The sequence below is a fragment of the Talpa europaea genome, assembly GCF_964194135.1.
Source record: "Talpa europaea genome assembly, chromosome: 3".
Lineage (NCBI taxonomy): Eukaryota > Metazoa > Chordata > Mammalia > Eulipotyphla > Talpidae > Talpa > Talpa europaea.
In genome coordinates, this window is record NC_140069.1 from 55,272,733 (window position 1) to 55,291,104 (window position 18,372).

The following is an 18,372-nucleotide window of genomic DNA, read 5'->3' on the forward strand; positions in this document are numbered from 1 at the left end:
CAACTTTCTGAATGCTACATCCTCCCGTGAGCCCAGATGACACTTAGATCTTAATTAAGGGATTTACACTTTCTGAACTGTTAAGGTATTTTGGTCCCCTGATCTCCTCTAGTAGACTGAAAAGATACCAGTGGGAGGACCATGTCAAATTCAAATTTGTTTAATTTGTCTCCATCCTCTTATCCCCAAAACTCTTACCATAGTGCTTTGTACGGTGTATGTGTTTAGGGAGTATATATATTCTAAGTGAAACTTCCACTTTTAGAACAAAAGGACTACAAAAAGTGACATGAGTTCTTTAATGGAATTTATACAATTTTTTTTTCTTTTAAAGAGTGTAAATGTTTTGAATTTTTATTTTTATGAAAGATACTTTTTTCTTACTCAAATAATAATTCCTACCTAGAGCTAAGGATATAATATCTGTCCAATATCTGAATGACATTAAATTAAGCTAAATATCACTACAAGTGACTTTTACCTTCTAACATATCCATAAGCCTACATAGGAAAATTTTTGTCCTGATTAATTATTAAATGTTAGTCTTTTAGTTATTAAATGTTAGTTATTATTAAATGTTAGTCAGATTTTCTCTATTAATGGTTTTTGTGCTAGATGTGATTTTTAATTAAACTTTGCATTTTTGTGATGGAATTGTATTTAAATCTACTCAAAGTCATAATTCACTTTTGTATTTAATGGACAATGTGTTGCATATGAATTGAGACTAGTAACTCAGTAATAATAATACATGAAGACCTACAAACATATCTGGGAGAATCATTAGCATATAGTTTGTGTGAGACTGAATCCTATTGCTTAAAAATGACCTGAAATTTGTGGTTTGACATGTCAATGTTTATGAAAACTGATTAATATACAGAATAAAATCCAATCAGATACATAATACTAAGCAGAACGTTTTGGTATAAGAGGACTATGAGCTTTAAATGCTCACATGTCATAAGTTGCTGAAACCATAGATGTGATTACAAGTAATAGACAACATTAGTAATAGATTAATGTTAGACCAAACATCTATACAAGAGCTGATAATTGTTTATATAATCAAGCTGTTTCCAATACATGGATATATATGTAGACAAACATACATGGTTGATTACCTAAATTTCATTCAGGGTTTTGCTAGTGTCAGGTGAGAGCTTTATGCACTTCATTTGCAGTTCTGAAAATTTTGCTACATATAACTTTGTACACATATTTATAATGTACAAAGTAATAAAAGTAAATGTATAAAAGAATGCTGTTCAACCACAACAAATAAGCTCTGATACATACTTCATGGGTCAACTTTGAATATATGCTAAATGAAAGAAAGCACACAAAAACACTTATTGTGTTATTACATTTATATGGAACATCCAGAATAAGCAATCTATAGAGAAAGAAAGTAGATTAGTTGTTGCTTAGGGTTGGGGAGGAAGAGAGACGAGTAATGATAGAAAAGGGTAGGGTTTCCTTTGAAGGTGATGAATATATTCAACAATTGACTGTGGTCATGCCTGCACTGAAATATGTGAATATACTGAAAACTATTGATTTGTAAATTTTATTTAAATGTATCAATTATGATATGTGAATGATAATTCAATAAAACCTTTTAATGATGTATGCACATTTCAAAGACAGAGAATACAGCATAGACATGAAAACTGCCAATGAAATGACTTTTAAAATTATAATATACCAAACATTTCAAACCGAAACAATTTTACTGACCAATTATACTTCGTTTCTTTAATCTAAATGTCTCTGCCTGTAGTCTTTTAAGTATTGTTTATTGGCCTTTCTTTCTTCACATTACAAACTCTTCTGACAATTAAATACTTAACACTTTCAGGTAGCACCGAGAAAAACTTCAAAATTTGGTCTAGACAAAGAATCTACTTCATATAAAAATGGATTCTCTGGGAAAACAGTAATTCTGAGAAGAATTTAAGCCAGGAGAGGTTGACCAATATTTCTTCCCACTTACTAATACCTACAAAGCTCAAAAAAGCAATCAAGAAATGAGTCTGATGACTTAGCATTGTACAAGTGCTGAAATCCCTTTTTTTAAAAAAAGATTTATTTATTTATTTATATAAGCAGTAGGTACAGTTAGAGTGCAGGAGGGTGAGAGAGTTCACCAGAGCCAGAGCAGGGAGCAGAACAGGCAGACGGATGAAATACACTGCTAAGGGGAGCAGCGGGCGCGGCAGGAGAGGTCTGTGCGCCATGTGGGACCCTTGCCGGGTGGCCGGAGATCGAACCAGCACTGCAGAGGCTGTGGGCAGCTTGGCAATCCAGCGCTCAACTGCTGTGCCACTAGGGAGGCCCAAATCCTCCATTTTTTAAACAACAAAAAGGTGATCAAGAGATGATTTCGAAAGTGAAAGGAAATCTTTTTAACTCCACAAATCTTTTAACTATCAGAAAATTATTACTTGCTCTCTATTACTTTCAAATACTGGCGCTACCAAGTAAATCTCCTCAAAGCAGTGAAGAGTCACACCTTAAATCTCTGAGAGAGTTTGCCCCTGACCTCAGCAGAACAGTACGACAGGAATCGGAGGTTTCCATTCCAATGTCACCAGAAGCTCACCAAAATGGGAAAACTCATGGACATTGGAGTCCATCTGAGTTGCAAATCCAGCTTTGCTCACTCACAAGCTGTGTGCGCTGGGCCAAATTACTTAACCTCTCTGGGTGTCCGCATTTTCACATTTGCATCATGAATACAACAATACTTCTTTGGTCATTTTGAGGATTAAATGAGTTCATTTGCAGTGTATTCAGAGCAGCTCCAACCCAAGCACATACTAAGAGTTTGTTAAATAAATGCAAATGTGAACACAGAAATAAAACAACCTTTTAACTATATTGACATTTTTTGGAGGGGTACAACTCATAGAAACTAAAACTTATTTCAAAAGCTTATCTCTTGATTTGCGTTGTTACACTGCTTGAGTGTGTTACTAAATTCGGATTAGTATTATCTGCCACTGTGCCATTTATTCAGATGGAACAGATATCCTCACAGCCTTTTGAGAAAAAAGATTTCACAGGATACCTTGCAGTCTAATGTTACCTTTCACCCTTTTCGATTGAGTTTTAATTTATCTTTAAGCCGAATGTGTCTGATATGAAAGACAGAGAGCGGTGATGGATGTTGATGTGAACAGACAGATGTAATGCAAAAAAACAGGGAGATGATGGAAAACCAATTTTCAGAGCACTCCAATTCCCAGCTCTGACCATGGTGACGACCTCCCAAGATGTAAAAAAATGAGACATATCACCTATCAGATATGAAGGAGACTCTCTGGACAGTGAGGATCCAAGACAATATATATGTAAAATCAGCTTCAAAGAGAGATGTTAAGGTGAATTTTAAAGATCTCTTCCAGGCTTTGAGATTAAGATTTGCCTACTATTTAAAAAATGAGCTCCATAAAAATGTATTAGTTTACTATTTAGTATGCTTGTATTGGTATTGATCTTTTTATCAGCAAACATCTTAATCCTAGAAATTAAAAGGGCCTTAAATTACATGCTGATTATTATTAACATACTGTGCCCATTTAAATGGTATAACTGGTAGCAACTAAGATTTAAGAGTACCTCCAAATGATCAAATATTAGTTGGGAGATTTGGAAATGTTTAATAATCCGAGGAAAACAACAGTGACATCTCTCCTACTCTTATACTAATCATGTGATGATTAAATGATATTGAAAATGTTATACATATTAAAAACTTTTTTTGGAAAAACATATATACAATTCCACATTTTTTTTTTGCCTCTTACTCTCTTCCTTTGCCACATATTTAAATCATAAATATTTTTCCATGTCTTATAGATGGTCCTTAAAATTGACATAGTTATTCTGTGTAATAATTTTATTGATATACTATAAATTATTATATACATAATATACAATATATTTTAGTGTCCTTAATAGTGTCTGTTTAAAAAAGAAATATAAAAACCATATGATAATACCAATAGATGCTGAGAAAGCTTTCGACAAAGTGCAACACGCATTCATGATAAAAGCCCTTGAAATTCTTGGGATACAAGGAACATACCTCAACATCATAAAGGCCATTTATGACAAGCCAACAGCCAGTATCATTCTCAATGGTGAAAAGCTGAAAGCAATTCCATTAACATCTGGAACAAGACAAGGATGTCCACTCTCACCACTGCTCTTCAATATAATACTGGAAGTCCTAGCCAGAGCAATAAGACAAGAGAAAGACATCCAAGGAATCCAAATAGGAAAAGAAGAAGTCAAACTATCACTATTTGCAGATAATATGATAATATACATAGAGAACCCCAAAAACTCCACAGAAAAACTAATTCAACTCATCAATCAGTTCAGTAAAGTGGCAGGATACAAAATCAACACGCAACAGTCAGTAGCCTTCCTATACACAAACAATAAATCTGAGGAAGAAGAAATAAAAAAAACCATCCCTTTTATTATTGAAACAAAAAAAATCAAATATTTGGGAATAAATCTAACAAAAGAGGTAAAGGACCTATACAAAGAAAACTATAAAACACTGTTAAAAGAAATAGAAGAAGACACAAAGAAATGGAAAGACATCCCCTGCTCATGGATTGGAAGAATAAACATTATTAAAATGGCCATCCTACCAAAAGCAATATACAGATTCAATGCTATTCCAATCAAAATTTCAATGTCATTCTTCAAAGAAATAGAACAATTATTGATGAAATTCATATGGAATCACAAAAAACCCCGAATAGCCAAAGCTCTCCTGAAAAAAAAAAAGAAGGGAATGGAGGCATCACACTCCCAGACTTCAAACTCTACTACAAAGCCATAATCATCAAAACTGCATGGTATTGGAACAAGAACAGACACACAGACCAATGGAATTGAATAGAAAATCCAGAAATAAACCCACAGATTTATGGTCAACTAATCTTTGACAAAAGAGCAAAGACTATGCATTGGAGCAAAGAAAGTTTGTTCAATAAATGGTGCTGGGAAAACTGGGTCGCTACATGCAAAAGAATGAAGCTTGACCACTACCTCACACCATACACAAAAATCAACTCAAAATGGATTAAAGAACTAGACATAAGACCTGAAACCATAAAATATATAGAAGGAAATATAGGCGAAACACTACGTGATTTGCACATCAAAGACATCTTTACAGACACATCACCCAAAGCAGTGATAGTGAAGGCAAAGATAAACAGCTGGGACAACATCAAATTAAAGAGCTTCTGTACAGCAAAAGAGACAATAACAAAAACAAAGAGAAACCCCACCAACTGGGAGAAAATTTTTGCACACAACACTAATGATAAAGGACTGATCACAAAAATCTGCAAAGAGCTGATGAGACTCAACAATAAAGAAAATAATCCAGTCAAAAAATGGGCAGAAGAGCTAAAAAGAAACTTCTCTGAAGAGGAAATGCAAATGGCCAACAGGCATATGAAAAAATGTTCAACATCACTTGTAATCAGGGAAATGCAAATCAAAACTACCATGAGATACCATCTTACACCAGTGAGAATGGCACATATTAAAAAAACTAGCAACAACAAGTGTTGGCGAGGGTGTGGAGAAAAAGGAACTCTTCTGCACTGTTGGTGGGAGTGCAAACTGGTCCAACCACTATGGAGAGCTGTGTGGAGATTTCTGGACCTACTAAACATAGAGCTTCCATATGATCCAGCAATTCCACTCCTAGGAATTTACCCAAAGTACACAGAAACATCAATTCCAAAGAACACCTGCACCCCTATGTTTATAGCAGCACTATTTACAATAGCTAAGCTTTGGAAACAGCCCAAATGCCCAAAAATAGATGACTGGATTAAGAAGATGTGGTACATATATACCATGGAATATTACTCAGCATTCAAAAAAGATAAACACATGCAATTTGCAGCAACATGGATGGCGCTGGAAGGGATCATGCTCAGCGAAATAAGCCAAAAAGAAAAAGAAAAATACTGGATGGTCTCACTCATAGCAGGAATCTAGAAAACTTAAATAAGGGACCAGAAAAATGAATAACTATAAGAAAGCGAAAATCAAAATCAAGAAAAAACTATGAACCAGAGACACTTTTTGGGGGGTGAGGGGCAGGAGGGGAGGGATTGGGGTCAGAATGGGGTGGTTGCAATTGTATGGGGAATATGAAAATAAAATTTATTATTTAAAAAAAATAAATAAATTTTTAATTTTGGCAAAAAAAAATAGTGTCTGTTTAGGCATACCATGTTTTCTCTTGTAAATAACATTGAAAAGAAAATCATGAAGGTAATTCTTTGTTTCTGTTCAATTATTTATTTCAAGGAGAAATTCCATTGAGTGGGGTTAAAGCACTAAAAGGTAAGACCATTTTAATGATCCTTGCAATAAAGAATATCTTTATCAAAAGTACTATTATCAATATTATGAGTTATTATTTTTTGAAAGTTGTTAAATGAATGTGAAGCTTTAAAATTCAATTTGAACATATCAAGTGATTATCAAGAAAAGTCATATTTTATGCTTTGCTTACAATTTGGATTTTCTTTTGTTTGGCTATATTTGTTCATATTCTTCATTGATTCAGTAAATTTTCATGATATTGATATTTAAATTTTCTCACCAGGTATTATAGATAATGATTCTTTGTTAGATGTGATGCAAATATGACTTTTGGCTTTTTATTTATAAAAGATTTCATGTTCATGCATTTGGGAGGTTAATGGAAATTAAATTAACATATCCTGAAACTTTGGGGGTAAGTTGTTTACTAGTGGACCATGACCAGGTGGATGAAGAGCAGGGAGGGGTAAGAGGGAGGAGGAGGGTGCAGAGCTCATTTCAAGCAGAGTGCTGAGTCTAGTGTGCCTGGCCTGCTTTTGGAATGTGTGCTGTAGAGGTGGTGATGAGATCCTTTTGGAGGAGTGAGGAGATTAGGGTGTGAGTCAAGCAGGGAACAGGTCATCAGGGCTTCACATGACAAAGTACTAAAGTAGATTTCAACTCAAAGTTGATGGTTATATTTAAAGGCATTGAGAAGGAAAGTGACTGGATTTGCTGTTGGTAATCATGCCCCTTGGAGCCAGGGCATGCGTAGTTGACTATGGTTGGTCAGATCTAGGATTGGTTAGACTACAGGCTTATTGGCTATCTTTCACGTGGGAATGGTGAGCAGATGAACTGAGGCACAGGCAGTGAGGATGGAGGGAAGGAACTGATCACCCTACAGCCTGATCCTGGATACATCTTTGAGTTCTTATCTCCTCTATGGGTTGAATTTTGTCCCTTCTCTCATACTTTTTTTTTTTTTTAATACCACCCTGAATTTCAACTCGGTGAGGCTAACAATTTGCATGAGCAATAAGAACCTTCTTTATGCTCAATCTTTCTTCTCCTTACTCCGAGCACTTGTGAAAGAAGACCAAGGCAAATTGTTGCTGTGCAGGGACTTCAGTGCTGGGAGGTGGCCAGATCTCTCATCAGTTGAATGGGCACAGACATCTTGTATGATCATCCCATGTAAGCTCATGGCCCATCACCTTTTTTTCCCAAATTCTTATCAGAATAGTTTTTCCCATTTCTTGTCATAGTTCCTGTAGAACTATGAAAGTAGGGTTTCATTTCTTCCAGTTCCAACATCTAATCTTACCCAGGACAATGGAACAGGTAGTGTTCACCAGCAAAGCTGTGTGCAAAGATAAATCAATTAAATGTTCCTTTCTTATTTTTCAGAGAGCCACTGCCATCAAACCTTAAGGAACTCCCTCTCCACCACGCTGGCACCTCCATCAGTCCCCCGCTGTGTCCTTCCAGTGGTTGCCAAGCTTGCATCAATTAAAGGAGTAATTGGCAGAGCCAGGCCGAGAGGACCCTGCCCCATTTCAAAGGCTGTTGTTTGTTTGCTTCATTGTTGCCTGTGTAGAACAGGCAATAATATTGAAACCATTACTTTTTTCTTCAGTGATAGGCTGACATCACTGTACATGTAAAGCAGCTGATATTCCTACAGCATCAGATTCAAAGAATCATAATTCTAATCATTTTAAACATATTCACATGAATAAATGGAAAACCTAACAGACTCACATAAAATCAAGCACAACAATAATGCTTTGACATTTGTGAAACAATTTCAGGATAAATTTTATTTTAATGTGAAAAAATAAAATATTGGAAATCTTGTTTTGCAGGTACCTTACTGAAGAAACATCAAAGCTCAGCAACTAACACTTTTATTGCCAGAGGGCTAAACAGTAGTCAGGATTATGTACGCATGTGGGAAGCTTTGGGTACTCACTTAACTAATATGCCAAGGGATTCATTTATAAGTAACTAGTATTTTTAGGGGCAACATATTCTATTTAGCATTTCTCTTTAGCACAGATTTTTATTCTCAAATAAATACTTTCACCTTGTGATGCATTTGAATTAGAGTTACAATGGTAAAATGACCTTTGTTATGGGTAAATTTCTAAATATTTTGTTCTATTTTTATGAAGTAACATTGTATTATAATATTATGTAGGTTTTAGGTGTACATCCTCCAAAATAGACATATATATATTACTTCAGTTCACAACTATAACTCCAATTCTATCCTCACCATGCAATTTTCCCTTTAGACCCAATTTACCCAGCCTTCTTTCCCCTTCCCTCTGGGGATTGCTAATCGGTTTTATAGTCTGAAAGTTTGTTTTTATTTTCTTCATTCGTTTATTTATTTTATCTATATATCACATATGGGTGAACTCATATAAGTCAGATGGGAAAATGATGTTTTGATTCCACAGCTTATTCTGCTGTGTTATGCAGATTGGACATCATGGCATCATTTTAAAAAACGGTTTAACAATTTACTGTGAGTCATTTTGCAAAAGGGGGAAATATTGTTCATATAAGACAGATTTTAGAAAAAAATGTTTTCAATATTTAAAATTATTAGTAAGAAATTTTATCGTCTAGTATATAATAGAGTATCTTCTACCTTAAAATGGACTGAAAAGGTTTAACAGAAAATTTGCCTCCTATTTAGTAATACAATGATTTAAACAAATATTTTGCCACACATGTAATTGATAGATTAAATAAAGATTACAGAATATGGAAAGACTGGTAAGCATAATTAACAAATGCCAGTATATTATACTTACAAGACTGAGAAAGATCAAGAATAATGAGAATCCCTATACTTAAAAGAAAATTTTTTTTAAAGATTTATTTATTAATTTATACAAGCACTGGGTACAGTCAGAAGCACGGGAGGGTGAGAGAATTCACCAGAGCCAGAGCGGGGAGCAGAGCAGTCAGAAGGACCGAAGTACACTGCTGAGGGGAGCAACCGGTGGCAGGAGAGGTCTGCGCGCCATGTGGGACCCTCACCCTGTAGCCGGGGATGGAATCGGCGCTGCAGGGGCTGCGGGCAGCTTCGCAACCCAGCACTCAACTGCTGTGCCACCGGGGAGACCCAAAAGAAATTTTTTTAGCATTGAAGTGCATCCTCTTTTAATTCATTATCAATTGCCCTTCAATGAACTAAAACACTGAGGGATCTCTAATTTTTTTTAGTCTATTTTGCAGTCTTTTTAGAAAATTATATTTCAAATGTGCTCTGAAACATTCTTTTAAAATATGACACATGGGGCCTCCCCGGTGGCGCAGCGGTTGAGTGCTGGGTTGTGAAGCTGCCCGCAGCCTCTGCAGCACCATTCGATCCCCGGCTGCTCCCCGGCCACCAGAGGAGGGTCCCGCATGGCGCACAGACCTCTCCTGCCACCCGCTGCTCCCCTCAGCAGTGTGCTTTGGTCCTTCTGCCTGCTCTGCTCCCCGCTCTGGCTCTGGTGAATTCTCTCACCCTCCCATGCTTCTGACTGTACCCAGTGCTTGTATAAATAAATAAAAAATCTTAAAAAAAATAAAATATGACACATGCAGTCTAAAGAAAAATAATCAATAATTATGTAAGTCAGGCAAGACTGCTATTTTGGTGGTCCTTAATGTATCATGCCTTCTGGGGTTCCCATCTTTTCCGAGACTGCTCCCACACTTACTTTGGCCTGATCATATGACTCATTGTAATTAATGGGACAATAGTAAGGAGTACTCTAAGGAGATTTCATAAATGCTTGAAATGTTCTCTTAGAACTCAGTGCCACACTGTCAATTTTTTCTGCAAAAAGAGAAACCATATGAAGGAGACCACAGACCAACAACAAGCATCAGACATATGAGCTAAGTCTTCCTGAATATTCTAATCCTCACAGATTTCCTTATTGAAGGTCCACATGAGTGACTCTAGTCAATATCAGGTGCCCAAATTCCTGACTCACAGAGCTCTAAGAAATACATTTATATTGTTTTAAGTTATTACTGTTTGAAGTTGTTTGTTACATTGCAGTAGATAATTGATACAGTAAGTGGCAGCAAGGATTTCTTTGTTCTTTATAGAATTCCAAGGTACAGTCCTCACTGATGTATACCTCCTATATATTTGCCATCTATCATTTATTATTGAGCTTCTATTTATAATTCTGATTCTAACTTTAACCATTTGTGCAGGAAGACTAAGATAGCAAATGGACAATGCACTTCTTCTGGGGGATGGTGATACTATTTCATTGACTGGTGTGGACTGTATTTCAAGTTAGAAAGTATAGCAACTGACTCTATAAACATAATGTCTAGATGCCAACAGGAAAAACTCATAACATGCAATTAGCTACATACACCTCATGTTAACACAACTGCTGCTAATTCCTTTGTTTAAAGGGATATTCTCCATGTACTTACCTATGACATTATCTACTAGGTGGCTGTGGAGAGTAGGCTTAGATATAAAATACCAGTAAAAAAGGATCTTGATCAGACAATGACACAAGTGTGATACTTACAGACAGTAGTATTTGGACAGCGCTGTGGATGACCTCTAGGTACTGGAAGTCTATGATGCAGTCTGTGACGGAGACATATGTGTAATCATCCATCAGGCCGTGGGCTGATGGAGGCAGCACTCTTCGCACACAACCAGGCCCATGTTCTCGCCACCATGACCGGTGTACAGAGATGTTGAACGTCATTAGGTCTGTATCCTAGATGGGTGGGTGAAAGAGAACAGAAGACAATCTTATTACATTGCATTTTTTACTTTCACCGTACAAAGACATCAGGATAAATAAAATTTAAATTTCAAGTGAAAAATAACAAATGATAAGACCAAAATTGACTATCATGTGCCTAAATTATTGAGTTAAAATTAATGTGGAAAAACAACCCATTAAATAAAAATTTGAAGTCAGCACATATCAAAGATCTAGATGTTTACATATGTTCATTCAAAACATTATTCTGTTCACTTTAAAACATTTTGTCTACATATCTTATAGCTTCATCATCATTGATATTACTATCATCACTTCTATTGAATACTTTATTACATGCTAGACATTGCTCTATATGATTTTTATGTATTATAATATTTAATATTTATGAAGGTGCATTCATCAACCAAATTTAATTTACTATAGGCTAAGTAATGGCTTCCCCCCAAAGATATTTTACTCCCTGTTCTTTGCTAAACTCATAGCTCTCATTCCTAGCCATGCCTCGTCCCCCTCCCATTTTCTTGCTCTCCCTCCCTACAAAGCCACTGCCCACTTCTGGCCCACAGGCCAGGCAGATAGATTTGAGCTTGGTCCCCTCTCACCTGATTGGTCAACCTTACAGCCCCTTACATGACTATAAAGTATTTTGCAGATGGAATTGAGTTAAGGATTATGAAGAGGAAGATTATCGTGGATTATTTGTGTGGACCCTAAATATAATCACTTGCATTCTCTGAGAGGGAGGCAGAGGGAGACTAAGCATAGAATGAAAAGCAGGCATTGTGAATGTAGAGGCAGAGATTGGAGTGATATGGCCACAGTTCCAGGAAGCTGACAGCTACCAGAAAGTGGAAGGGAGAGAATTCTCACTAATGCCCCCCAGGGAGGGAGATTCTGCCAACACCTTGATTTCAGCCCAATGAAATTGATTTCATACTTCTAGGCCCCAGAATGATGAGACAACAAATTTCTGTTCTTTAAGACACACAGCTTGCGGTAATTTTTTTTAAAGATTTATTTATTTATGCATACAAGAGCTGCGATATAGGCCAGAGGTGTAGGGGGTGGGGTGGGGGGGCAGTGCGGTGGTGAGAAGATTTACCAGAGACAGAGTGGGGAGTAGAACAAGCAGACTGACTGAAATACACTGCTGAGGGGAGCAGTGGACGAGACAGGAGAGGTCTGTGTGCCATGTGGTTCAGCTCTCCAGCCAGGGATCCAACCTGTGCTGCAGTGGCTGTGGATAGCTTCACAGTGCTGCAACTTAACCCCTTGTGCCACCAGGGAGGCCCTTGTGGTAATTTTTTATATAACAACTATGAGAACTAATAAGGTGAAAAAGTCAGTCACAGACAGGTAAAATAAATTGCCTACTTTAGTTAATGAATAAAATAAATTGCCTATTTACTAGTAGACCCAGAAATTTATCCTGTATAGAACTTTTAGCTATGATGTGGTGATACCCCATTAATTACTGTCTCCCTTCCAACCCCTTACAGTTCCTTATACCCTAAACAGAGTTAAGTCCTTCCTTCTCACTTTTTTACATGAAAATATCACCACAGTGGAGCAAAAGAACAAAAAAAAGTGATTCTCAAAAATTACATGTCAACATAAGTTTTCAGGGCTCTTATTAGAGACAAGAGCCTAGTGGCTTAATCCTCAACATATATCCTTTAATATGTGTGGAGTGTCAGTCATGTGGGACTAAGATCATAAATTTTTGTCATAAATAATAGAAAGAATAGATGAGAAATCAGACTGCTGACCCCTAAGTAAATCAAAGGTAGGAGCTGAGGCACCATTAGCTGAAATAGTTAAGCATGTTTGACTACCTTTTTTTTACTGTATCTTCAAAGAGGCAACAGAACTTGACACTTGTCTGTGACAATCTGAGTGTGCACAGAAGTAACTGACTTTAAACTGAATTCTAAGCCAGTCATAAAAACAGGAAGACAGAGAAAACTGACTGGACTTCATTCAGAAGCAAGGGGTCTGGCTACAAAAATCCCAGGAATTCAGTGCTCTCTCCATATATGGACCCGTTCCTAACTAACTAACCAAACTGTGCTAAACTCATCGCTCTCTCATTCCTAGCCTTGCCCCCGCTCCCTCCCATTTTCTTCCTCTGCCTCCCAATAACATTGCTCCTGCCCATTTCAGGCCAGGCAGACAGATTTGAGCCTGGCATCCTAGCACCTTGTTGGTCAACCTTGCAATAAATTTTCTTTTCTCAAAGCTGATGCCACATTAATTGGCTTCCATGTGTATCTAGCAGCAAACCCTTGCTTGGAACTGGAAGATCTGTGATGATACGAAGGCAAGGTGGCCCATGTCCATTAATTGTGCAATGCAAATAAATGTACCTATGTGTATTCCAGTTCTCAGTGATAGAGAACAAAATCTGCTACCCTCGAAATGTGTCTCTTTGTCATAAGGATTATTTCATAGAAGGAACTCTGAAGTTGGGTGGAACTTGTCCTTTAGTAAGAGACATTTGTATTTATAAAGGTAGAATCTCACTATTCAGGAAAACATATTCTCTTAAACTCTTCCAATGGTTAAGGCTGCTATTTAAATCTTAGTCATTTAAATAATGGTCATGCCTTTGTTACTGTGCCTTTCCTGGTGACCTCCCCAGGACTGAGCTTCCCCCTCCCACTGCCCAACATCCTTTATTTTTTTAATTTTCTTACATTGTTGTTCATATTTGTATATTATTTGATTTTCCCTTTCATGTGTAGTCCCCATAATTCCCCCACCACCCCAGCACCCATCACCATGGTCCCTTGTGCTCTTTCCTACCCCAACATCCTTTGTTTCTAGCTGAAGATAGTTAATTTGTGACTCAGGCTATTTTGTTGATTTACTCAGTTTCCCATGTATACAGAGGTATACATATAAATTTCCTCTTTTCAAATTGTCTGGTAATTGATTATTTGTCAGCCTAGAAAAACCCAGAGGAGTATGGGAAGATTTACCCCTCACCCCCTGAAGTCGCACACAACTCTCCTGAAGTATCAAAGCTTGAGTTTGGAACTCTGTAAACTTAGGGGAAGCTGGTGTCTTAAATGCAAAGCCCTTGAATTTATAAATGTATGGGATTAAAATTAACCAATGTGACAGCTCACTGGCCCACTTCTGGCCCAGTGGGAGAGTGGGAGAGCCCTCTGTTACTCTCTGTTGTATAAGGCACATGAATCACAAGGTTGTAAACCCTTGCAAGTAGTATTAGGAGGCAAAGTTCTATCAGAGCAGGCAGGCAAGGCTGGATGCTCATAGTGAAAGTAGAGCTTTTGCGACTCCACCCTCCTTTTCTCACCAACACCATCTCAGACACTTGCATTACAACTCTGAGGATGTAATATTAGATCCCTGAAGGTGTCTCATTTCTTGCTGCTTGGCTTGAGCCATTGCTGTTGGGAGTGAAGACCTCAGAGGTATCTCAGTTTCCCACAGCCAGTGCAGGGGTTGGTGCTCTCTGCAAGGGGTGGCCACTTGTCCCATTTGCTACCCCTTTGATGGTGGTGGAAACTGATGCTAACTGCTGGTAGGACTGAATTGGCTGATAAGTCTCCTTCTTTCCCTTTCAATCTCTCTTCACATTTCCTATGTAAATAAACTCTTTTAACAAGATATTCTATTTCTTGATTTTGTTGTCCTTTGTTGCTGGTGCCCACGTAAGGACTCACAAAACAGGCCACCCCCAGTTTATATTTTCCAGTTATAATTACTCAAGTTTTAAATTTTGAGGAATTCAAAGTACCATAACAAGTATGTTTCCGATTATATCAATAAAAATTACATTATTTTTGGTTCGTTACAGGTATCATTCAGTTACCTTCACAGTTGCAGCACTTTATTGATAAAACATTCTATGTCCTTTTCTTTGTTTGTTAGCTTGCTACATGTGTTATTTGCTTATTTGCAGTTATCCTATGAAGGGAAATATTATAGAAAAAGAATTGCTTTAGCTAGTGAATTCAGTTTAACACAAAGCAATTTACCTGCAGGCAAACTGAACACTGACTGCTCCCTTTTCTGATCATAAGATCTCATCTCTTACAGTCAGTCTTGATCACTAGAAAAGAACTATTATTTCCCACTTAATAGAATTCATTAGGATCAGGATGAACTAGCATGATCTCAAAATTCACTGCACTTTCTATTTTTTAAGTATTTCTACCCAGTGACCTTTTCTATTGCAGGGCTATAAATTTCTGTCACTCTGACTTTGACTAAAATATGTATTACACAAATAGAAAAAAGTGAATTTATGAACTGATACATATTTGTTATACTCAAAAAAATTCTCAGTATAGTTCTCACTCAATTTATTAGCATTATAACATATTTATAAACTTTTTCATTCTTTGCAATGACTTAATTTTGAATGTGAAAATCAATAGCATCAAATTACACTTACAAATGTCCTATTTAGATTTACTGTAAAATTTTATCATAAGTTTGGATCTGATTTCTATCTACTTTGGTAGCTAGATTTGAAACATTTTTTAAAACTGTAATGCTTGATAATTCAATTTCCTATATGAGATATGTCAGAGAAAATGTAATAGAAGGGTACATCAATTTTTTTATAATGAAAAATAAATACAATAGTCACTTGTCCTGCAGTTTTGAATATATGAGCTAATGCTAAACTATAGATTCAACAAAGTAATCTTAAATATAATTTTGAGTAATTCAAATATCATTTCTCATTTGTTCTGATTAGAATAATATGTGATGACTTAAGCACACCATGGTAAAGAAAATTGACAACTGAAGTCTTTGCAGTATCTTAATAACTTAAAAGTTATAAGCAATGGTGTTTGGATATATGCATGCAAGTATATTTGATTACCAGGAGATAGTTTGCAGAACAAAAAAGAAGAAAGAAGAGAAACATGAAACTAAAGCAGAAGGGCTTGGAAAGTGTGAGGACAGTTTAGAAAGAGTATGTTGAGACAAACAGAAGAAGAGATAATTTCAGGGAAATTGGGAAAGTTGTAAGTTCAAAGACCTTTGAAAAAGAATATTGAACTTGCTTATCATGTGGCAATAGGGACCTTACAAATCATAATGCAAAGAGACTATTAGGAGCGAAAAACTGGATTACAAGTTATTGAGGGAACTGAGAGAGAAGATCTGATGTGCTTTTTCCATGAAGTTTGGAGTTAATGTAGCGAAACATAGGATGGTGGTTTCAAGGGTTAGCAAGGAAAGTAAGAGTTGATATATGGAGAGTCAGATGTTAAATATCTCTGTTAAAGCCCACTAAATTATTACTTTAAGGAAAACTATTTTGGAATATTTGCTTTCCCAATAAAATCTATTCAAGTGAGTACTAAATGTATGAAAGTTATTTGATCTCAGTAGTGTTAATTACAAGCTGGTTCCCATTTTTTTCAAACACTTGAATTAAAAAATATTCAGAATCTGTTGAAATTTTATCCATTTATTGTATATGTAGATATGCTTGCCCACATTCTAATTATACTGTAGCCACAGTATAATCAGCTCATATCCTAAAAAAATTCCTTATTTATTTTAATCAAGGAATTGATCTGTGCCTTCTTCTTCTTTGTTTTAGTAATCACCTGCTTTTATTGGTATGCATTAACTTCAGCTAATCTCTATTTCTAGAAATGGACTACAAACTACTAATAATATTTAGTGTTTTTTTCTTTCTCCTTAGCTATGGCTCAAAAGGTCACTGGATTCATTTTTATGTGACTATCTACATTCTTTGTCTTTTCAGTTTCTCTATAAGGCAGTCCATCTTGAAGTGAAAATGCAACCTTGGATAGAAATCCACAAGTATTCAAGTGAATAATTTGTTTTCAATTTTATATATTTTTCTTTTATTATTGAAGTAACATGGCATTATAATATTATAAGTTTCAGGTATTCATTATTGAGAATCAACATGTATATATACTTCATTAAGTTCACTACTTTCAAGTCAGTTGAAACATCTTTTAAAATACTTATCTTAGAACATGAATTGGAAAGGTCAAAACAACATTTTTACATTTATAATATTTTTCTATTCACTGTGGCACTAAACATTTCAAAGAGTTTCTGTGGATATACATACACATATATACATGTGTGTGTATATATATATATATATATATATATATATATATACACACACACACATATACACACACACACAGAGTCAAGCACAATGTTATAAAGTTTCAGTGTTTAGAGCCTATAGCACAAAGATTTAGCACCAGTTCAAATATATCAACAATTACGTTATTTTTCTACAGTAAAAGTAGCTCTCTCCAAGGGCCTCCCCTGGTGGCACAGGCAGTTGAGCGCCGCGCTGTGAAGCTGCCCGCAGCCTCTGCAGGCTGGTTTGATCCCAGCTGGCAGGCGAGGGTCCCACATGGCGAGCAGACCTCTCTTGCCTTGCCCGTTGCTCCCCTCAGCAGTGTTTTCGTCAGTCTGCCTGTTCTGTTCCTCACTCTGTCTCTGGTGGATCCTCTCACCCTCCTGCACATCTGGCCTGTACCCCAGTTCTTGTATAAATAAATAAATCTTAAAAAAAAAGCAGCTCTCTCCTATAGACTAAAAAGATACTCGAGCTTCTATTGTAAAGTGTTTGCCATTTGCTGCTATTTTCTTTTTTATATAAGATTTTTTTTATTTATACAATAGCTGGGGTACAGGCCAAAGGCACGGGAGGGTGAGATGATTCACGAGAGACAGAGCGGGGAGCAGAACAGGCAGATGGATCGCAATACACTGCTGAGGAGAGCAGAGGGCGAGACAGGAGAGGTCTGCCGTGCCATGTGGGAATCTCCCTGGCCAACTGGGAATCGAACCGACGCTGCAGAGGCTGTGGCCAGCTTCACAGTGCTATGCTCAACCAGCTGTGCCACCTGGGAGGCCCCCTGCTGTTATTTTCTTAAGGAATTCTTCCTGCAAGCCATGAGCAAGTCATAATCAGGTATGCCTTTGGTGTTAAACACATAGAGCAGTCTACAGAGTGAGGAAAGGCCATTGAGCATATTAACCTTAGTTTATCATTTTTACAACTAGATATTTCTAGGATTTTTCAATTCTCTATCATTTATCATAGGCCAAAGGCAGAGCTAAGAGTTGTGAAATCCTTTATCTTCACTCTGGAGCTAGAATCCCCTCATTGGGCACTTTGAAAAAACAATGAAGTCTCATTTACTATTCAACAGATATTTTTGGAATGTCTATGAGCTATGCATTGGAATT

The 18,372-nt window shown here is 36.6% G+C and overlaps 1 protein-coding gene across 1 annotated transcript in view; it reads right to left on the minus strand.

The window, feature by feature from the left end:
• Positions 1 to 18,372, minus strand: part of NKAIN3 (sodium/potassium transporting ATPase interacting 3) — a gene marked incomplete at both ends in the record, with an annotated part of 591,729 nt that overhangs the window by 137,411 nt on the left and 435,946 nt on the right. The window contains one exon of the mRNA XM_084229169.1: positions 10,921 to 11,118. Within this exon, the coding sequence (XP_084085295.1) occupies positions 10,921 to 11,118 (198 nt within the window). The remainder of the gene's footprint in view (positions 1 to 10,920; positions 11,119 to 18,372) is intronic.